Genomic DNA, 7,849 nt, shown 5'->3' on the forward strand with positions numbered 1-7,849 from the left:
CCAATAATGGTCCCAGGTTGAGCCACGTGGGGCACGGCGGAGCCTATGGCGCTGCCTATGGCCCGCCTGTCCCTGCGGACCGCAGGTTCCCCCTGAGAACAGGGGAGAGCTGTCAAAGCGAGCAGGGGTAGCGCCGGGAGTGGGAGCGCCGCACAGCTTCAAGTCCCGGGCTGCAGCTGCCTTCTTGAGGCTCCAGTTCCCCAAGCTCGGGCTGCAACCATGAACGGCGAGGAGCAGTACTACGCGGCTACGCAGTTTTACAAGGACCCGTGCGCTTTCCAGAGGGGCCCGGTGCCAGAGTTCAGCTCCAGCCCCCCAGCATGCCTGTACATGAGCCGCCAGCCCCCACCGCCGCCGCCACCCCAGTTCCCCGGCGCCCTGGGAGCACTGGAACAGGGAAGTCCCCCGGACATCTCCCCGTACGAGGTGCCCCCCCTTGCGGAAGACCCGGCCGTGGCGCACCTCCACCACCACATCCCTGCCCAGCTCGCGCTCCCCCACCCGCCCGCAGCGCCCTACCCGGATGGAACGGAGCCAGGGGCCCTGGAAGAGCCCAGCCGAGTTCAGCTACCTTTCCCATGGATGAAGTCCACTAAAGCTCACGCGTGGAAAGGTCAGTGGGCAGGTAAGCCTGGCTCTTTTCCTCTTTCTCTGGGCTCGCTGCCCCCACCCACAAGCGCAAGCGCCCCCCTGGGCTCTTCTGGTCCTCAGCCCCATTGCATAACAGGGTCTGAGTGAATTTTCCCAGGGAGTCAACAAGGCCATCCTGCGCAGAGGCGCTTTTACGGTCCCTTTTAGAGCATCTTTCCCACCAGGTCTCCTCCTAGGAGCTTAACCCCTTCCTTCCCTTTGTGCTGGGCCCATCTTAACCCCAAAAGCACCCGGTACGCGCCACCCCCAGAAAACAGAGTGTCTGCCAGATTCAGGGCTTCCTACACTCTGGATCCTTCTCCAGCGGGTTATCTAGCAGCCAAGGACTCTAGGGTAGTGGGCGTCAAGAGCAGGACCCAGGATGTCTCTACCCCAGACCCAAGAGCGCCTTAGAAGCTGCAGGTCACCTCACTTCTCCTGGCACTAGCACTAGCAGCTTCCTGAGAGCAGCACAGGCCCTCTCAGGGGCGCGAGGGAGATAAATAAAGGCAGGAAAGGAAAGGAAAACTGCATCCATCCAAGTCCGAAAACTGTCCCGCGGCCCTGGTGGGGGAAACCCGGGTGGAGGTGAACAAGAAGGGTCTGGGCTCACCGCTAGACTGGAGGCCGGCCGCTCACCCCTCCTTGGAGCCAAGCAGTTGGGAGAAGGTCTGAGATGCTCATTCGTTTTTGACTAACCAAAAACGTTTGCCGAGGTCTCTCGCTGCTTCACAGGAAGTTAAGTTTGCAGGGGGAATCGCGTTCCTCCTGCGCAGCAGGCTCGGGATAAAGGGAATCCTGGGTTCCCTTGGCCATAAGCGCCAGCTAGTAACAAGCTTTTGCCAACCGAGGGGCGGAGACGCGGAGCAGCCCCCAATTCCCTTCCCCGCCCAGAGCTGGAGGTGAGTTCCGGCCTGTTCTGTGCCCCCGCCGCCACACAATGTTATCGCTTCCGTGCCGCTGAAGCCACTTCTGGTCACGCCTGCACTACAAACAGTTGCTTTTTTTTTTTTTTTTTTTTTTTTTTTTTTTTTTTTTTTAATCCTTCTACTTGACTGTCGGGCACTGGAAAAGAAGTTCGACCTGGCAACCCCTGAGAACTTTCAATGCCCTGTTCGCAGGGTCTGACCAGGGAGCCCTACGTGACATTGACCTGTGCGCAGCCCAACTCGGCTTTGAAGGGGAAATGGGGAGCAGGGTTCGCCCCAGGCCCTAGGGCTCACCTCTTGCTGTTTCATTTCCTCGCTAAGCAAATATTCAAACTCGGCTTCTGTCATTCCCACCTCTAGCAAAACCCGGGCGATAGTGGCACCAGATGCTGTCGAGTTGCCCGTGAGTACTTATCCACCTCGCAAGGCCCAGGCCTTGCAACCTCAGAAAGTGAGGGGTTCTTGGAAAGCAGAAAGGCCTCCCCTCAGTTTGAGGGCTCCTAGCTGGTAGTTTCCTGCCAGAGCTGTCTTCCCTCCAGGACTCCATTCCTGCAGTGGGTTTCTGGACCCCTGGTCCTCGATGCTCCTACCCTCTTGGACTGAGACTCCCTCAGTAAAAGGGCAAGATGATTTCGGAGGTGGCATAACTCCCTTTTCCCTCCCCAATTGGTGTTGTCCATCCCGGGGCTGGTGGCACTTGGGCTCAGACACCCCAAAAAGCCAGGAAGTAAAACCCGAAAAGAAACCAACAGGCTTGCCTAGGAGTGAGGGGCACCCTCGGCCTAGATAGTCCAGGTCAGAGAGGCCTTTGCAGGTGCTTCAGCCCCACTGCACGCTCAGCCCGCGGGGAAGGGGCTGACCCTCCTATTCTTGTCTTGGAATTGGCCTGCAGGGCACTCTGGGGCCCCGCAGTCTTCTGGGGAAACTTCCGAAGGAGGCGAACTTAAAGGGTTGACCAACCCACCTACCGGTGCTAGTAGAGTTTCACGCCCCTGGGAAGAGCAAAGTAACCCAAGAGCTCTCATTTCGGTAAGAATATGAATACTAATGACAATAGGGACTTCTGACAACCTTGACCTAAATGAAGTGCATGAGCTGCTCTGGCTTCCTAGCACCCAAACCTCTTCACCAGCCCAGACCTGGAGCCCTTGACCTCTTCCCACCAAGAGCCTCCATCCTCAACTGCCATTCCTTGTCACCTTGACCTAGGCAACAGGTCACCTGAGGTGATGGACCCCTGCAGCCTCTGACAGCAACTTGGCAAGGTTCTCAGCTGAGGTGGGAGGGGGCGGGGCGGAGCCTGGAATTGTGGATCCAGTTTAAGAACTTTGAGTGGTCTTTTAAAATGTCCCACTAAGGCTAACTCGCCTTTCTCCCAGGCCAGAGAAGGACTGAAAGACTTGGAGATGCCCTCCCAGGGAGCAAGAACGCTCCACCAATTGGGATCTGGGCGTCTGCCCCTGCTTCTGGCTTCTCCTCTCACCGTAGGTTTCTTCTTCCATCGCAAAATTAATCCCTCGACCTCAACACACACACTCACCTTTCAACTTCTTAAAGACTTCGCCACAAAAGAAATGTCCCCTACCTCTTTCTTAAGACAAACCTGCTTAAGCCTCTTTCCCAAGTTTAGGTGGAGCTAACCGCGCCACGGTGCACAACCTGGGCGCAGTCGGTACTAGACATAGGAAAAAAGATTGGGACATCAAGGAGCGCAGCTGCAGAGTGTGCCGCGCTAATTTCTCCACCGTGTTGGGCGTATTGATTTCTGGCGACCCCAATTCGGAGCTGAAAGCTCCCTTGGAGACTTTTTTTCTACACCATCACTCCCTCCACCCTGCTGGACCCGGTACCTGCTCTCTCCGACTCCGCCAGCATTTGGGGCTCAGAGCACAGTCTGGGTCTAACGGCAACAAAATGTAACCTTCCCCCAAACAGCATTCGTTTTTCACGCATCAGGGGATCAGCTGAGAGTTAAGTTACAATTACAGAGAATTTAACCACTTCTCAAGTTGGAGTTCACTACAATATAACTATACAGAAAAATAATCTATGATCAGACATAACAAAATGTCATAACCTATTTTAGCACAGGAGTTTTCAAACTGGAGTTGCATCCACTTGTTGGCTGTGAAATCAATTGACCGGGTTAAGATTAGCATTGTTTTAACGAAATAGTGAACAAAGAGGAAAACTTAGCATAGTACGTGGTAAAAGTTGGGTTTAAGTTTTGAAAGATTTGTGAGTGCTATATCCGCAAGTGGACTGGATAGGGACCTCGAGTATACTTTTTATTATGGGTCAACGTGAGAAAGTTTGTCTAAAGTAAGTCCTGTGTTAAAGGCATTTTATTACCTTCGTAGACTAGAGTTGGTGTAAATATCTATTATATGCATTAGTTCAAACACCAGTTAAATGAACTCAGTAAAGAACTGCTTATTGACAGGGTCAAACGTCGGCTCACCGTGAGAGCGCGCAGCTTTGGCCCCCAACAAAGGCCTCCCTCCACTAGGGAAGCTGCGTGCACCCACAATAGGCTCTGAGGTAAGGGGTTTGGGGTTCAGTATCCCGGCACCAGCAACTTGGTCAGGAGCTGAAGGGATTGGACTGTTTGGGTGGGGTCTGGGAAGGGATCCTGAAGCCACACTCACCGACTGTGTCACCCACAGGAGGTGCCTATGTGGCGGAGCCAGAGGAGAACAAGCGAACGCGCACCGCCTACACGCGCGCGCAGCTGCTGGAGCTGGAGAAGGAGTTCCTCTTCAATAAATACATCTCGCGGCCGCGCCGGGTGGAGTTGGCAGTAATGCTGAACTTGACCGAGAGACACATCAAGATCTGGTTCCAAAACCGCCGTATGAAGTGGAAAAAGGAGGAAGACAAGAAGCGCGGCGGCGGAACTACGACCGCGGGTGGTGGGGGCGCGGAGCCCGAGCAGGACTGCGCTGTGACCTCTGGCGAAGAACTTCTGGCGCTGCCGCCCCCGCCACCTCCCGGGGGAGCTGTGCCACCGGCTGCCCCTGCTGCCGCCCGAGAGGGACGCCTGCCGCCCGGTCTTAGCGCATCGCCGCAGCCTTCCAGCGTCGCGCCAAGGCGGCCGCAGGAACCCCGGTGAGAGGCAAGGGCTGCTCCCTACACCGCGACTTTGACCACTCGCAGAGGAGGGAGAGCGGGACTAGCATCCCGGGGGTGGACAGGGACCCTGGCAGTTGGATGGGGTGGGAACTGTGGGGTCCATCCTAAACCGGAGTGGAGAACCTGTTCTTCCAAGCTCGTGTGCCAGAGAGGGCGCCGCAGGGAAGATGTTGACAGACCTCCTGGAAGAAGACACATTAGTTTCTGTAATATTTGGGATCACTTCCAGTGATGTTATCGAACGATGTGTGCGACTGTTGCGTACTTCCCTCCATGCCTCCAGCACGCCATCCCAGGACCTGTTTTGAGAAACCGACTCAAAACAACAGAAAGTGGACAAATCAGAACGCTCCCTAACATAAGGCAGGAGAGCTAGACTGAGTGCCTTAATCTGCCCAGAAACAAAACCAGTCTTACTTGGAAGACCACTTTACTTTTAGAAATAAAAGGGAAAGTTTGAGGTTCCAAAGATCCAGTGAAATTGTCTGTCACATAGAACGGGTCCTCCCTCATTCTCCTTCTCCTTCTCAAGTCAAATACCTCCTTGGTATAAGTTCTTCAACCTGCTCCCCTTTCCTTTGAAGTTTGTCTGGGCGCCTGCAGGGTTGGAGCGAAAGTACAGTGCAAATAAGAGTCCCTGGGTGCCCCAGTTAGTCCTAGGCTGCCTGGATACCCATATTGATGACCTCAAAGAATAAGGGGGACGAAAGATGGATGCCTGAGTGACCTCTAAGTCAAAGACATTTGAATTTTTCTATTTAAGATGCGGGTTTAGTTTCTAATCTTAGGGCAGGCAAGTAGGGTGACCTGGTGCACCTTGTAAACAAAACAACTATTCACGAAACCAGTATGATTTCATACTTTAGAAATTATGAAAACATAGGTGACTGGAGTGTTTGAAAAACTGGTTCATTTATTTAAGGTTTTAACATTACCTGATGGGTTTTTTGTGTGTTTGTTTTTACAAAAACTTCTGTAGTTCCCAGTTCAATTCCTCCTTTCAAAATCTTGGTGTTGTTTTCAGGTTGTTTGTGGAACCTGCTTAATAAATATGGATAACATAAGGAGAAATGAAAATCAATTCTCCTTGCTTTGCTTCAACCCTTTCCTACAGTGTGATGATTCCAGTTCATTTTGGAATTGTTAGAGGTTTTGGGGATTTTTTTTGTTTGTTTGTTTTTTTGTTTTGTTTTTTTTTTTGTGTGTGTGTTTTTTTTTTTTTGTATTGTTTTGTTTTGTTTGTTTTTCTCCTGAACTAACCAGGGAAAAGCAAATAATGAAGAAACATCACACTTGGGTTTTGAGCTGGAGTAGCATATGGGTGGTGGATTTCCTTTTCTGTTTTAAGAGTCTCTTCTTTAAGATGGCTTTAGCAGGCAATATAGCCGGCATCCAGAGTTCGGATTGCCAGTGGCTAACAATGAATGCGGTCAGACCCAAAAGCAGCACACCGTGAAGGGCAGGGAATCTTGCTGCTGTTTTGGACCTTCACCCGACCTCTTCTTTCCCCTTGGCCCCATAAATTGCAGTATGGGTGAGGCTTTTCTCCATGACTCCTCCAAAGTGTTACTTTGGTTAAGTCTCCGCCCCCAGAGACCCAGGACCAGGAAAGTTCTGTAAGAGGCAACAATGTCCTGATTTAGTGGACTTCCAACCACTAGTGCCGCCCTGTTTGGTTGCAGCTCTCCAACAGGCGGGCATTTTAGCCCTGCAATGCGCCTCTTTCCCAACGCTCCCACAGTTCCCTGCCTGGTGCTCATTTCTTCAGCCACTGTTTTTATTTTCTTTTACAAAGAAAGATGCCAGGCGTTTGTGTTGTTTGTTTCGTTTCTGGGTGAGCGAAATCATGCCCTTCAATAAGAAAAAAAAAAAAAAAAAAAAAAAAAGTCTGAATCAGGGGAACTTTCTCATAATGTGACTGTGACCTTTCTAGGCGGCCTCTCCACACCCCTTGTGTTCTAAAGTGCGGCAAATCTTCGTTATGGTCCTGTGTCCCTCAAATACTGGCCAATAACCCTGGCAAAATTATCCAAGCCTTCTGTGCCTTGGTTCCCTTATACGTATTGTGGAGAAAAATTTTTGTACTACTTCACGGAGTAGCTGTGTGACTTAGACTAAAGAGTACAAAAGCGCTTAATTCAATATCTAGAAAATAGTTGTGCCTTCGCAATTACCAGTTCTTGTTTTATGACCATCATCAACATTTTTGGAAGCAATTACAGAGCTGCTGCTGTGTCGTTTCTTTTGGTCTCCCATCGGTCAGGAGCTCCTCTCCTTTGGAAAACCCTCGCACCATCGCGATTGGGCTGATGCTAATTTATATATCCACAGATCTTTCCTAGAGCATGTCCTACTTTTATGATGCCCTTCCTTGTAAATAAATTCCTCTGATTTCCCACAGAAACCTGCTGCCCAGTTGATGGAGACGCTGAGATTTGTGAGCCAAGGAGGTTCGGGAGGGTGGGGGACCCAGACCAACCAGGCGCGCTCTGCAAGGCTTGAGATTGAGTCCCAATTTCAAACCGCAAGCCGGATGGTGTGCCTTTTGTGCTCCAGGGTTAGCCAAGGAAGAAGAGCTGCAAGCCTCCCAGAGCTGTTTCTTGGGCTGCTGATGGAGCGGGTGCTGACGTTCCAAGCGTGCAGCCTCCAATTGCCGGATGATTTGCCAGACATCACCGGAGTTTTTCTGAAAGCGCGACTCTGCCTTATCAGGGCGGCGCTCGGGTTCTGAAGTCTCGCCGCCCTATGTTTGGATTCCAGCCCTCCTTACCTATGCTCGGCCCTGATTAAATCACTTAACTCTCCAATACTTCATCATTGTAATGGGTTATAATGAGTATGAAATGAAATGACATATTTGAAGAGCTTAGGCGGGGCTTGGCGCAAAGTCTCCAGTACACGTGGTGGGAGTTGGAGGAGGGGACATGCTGTTGTTACCTGTAGAGGCCGGCCTTCCAGAGAGGCCAGCGGAGAGCAAACCCGGTGGCCAAACAGGCCTCCAAAATAGTATGAACTCTGACTCCACTCAAGCAGTGGAAGCGGGGCGAGAACTCCGTCCCTACTCCTCAGCGGTGGGACCGAGACTCGACCTCAGCAGTCCTAGATCAGGCCCCACAGGACCACCCGCGTGGGGCTGGACGTGTGTACCTGGAACTCTG

General features: G+C 52.0%; 1 protein-coding gene across 1 annotated transcript; it reads left to right on the top strand.

The window, feature by feature from the left end:
- Nucleotides 1–219: 219 nt before the first annotated feature.
- Nucleotides 220–4,671, top strand: Pdx1 (pancreatic and duodenal homeobox 1). The gene is made up of 2 exons (XM_047554520.1): nt 220–625; nt 4,226–4,671. Exons 1-2 carry the CDS (start codon nt 220–222, stop codon nt 4,669–4,671), a joined length of 852 nt encoding a protein of 283 aa, XP_047410476.1.
- The last annotated feature ends 3,178 nt before the right edge of the window (nt 4,672–7,849 follow it).

The sequence above is a fragment of the Sciurus carolinensis genome, chromosome 5 (assembly GCF_902686445.1).
Source record: "Sciurus carolinensis chromosome 5, mSciCar1.2, whole genome shotgun sequence".
Lineage (NCBI taxonomy): Eukaryota > Metazoa > Chordata > Mammalia > Rodentia > Sciuridae > Sciurus > Sciurus carolinensis.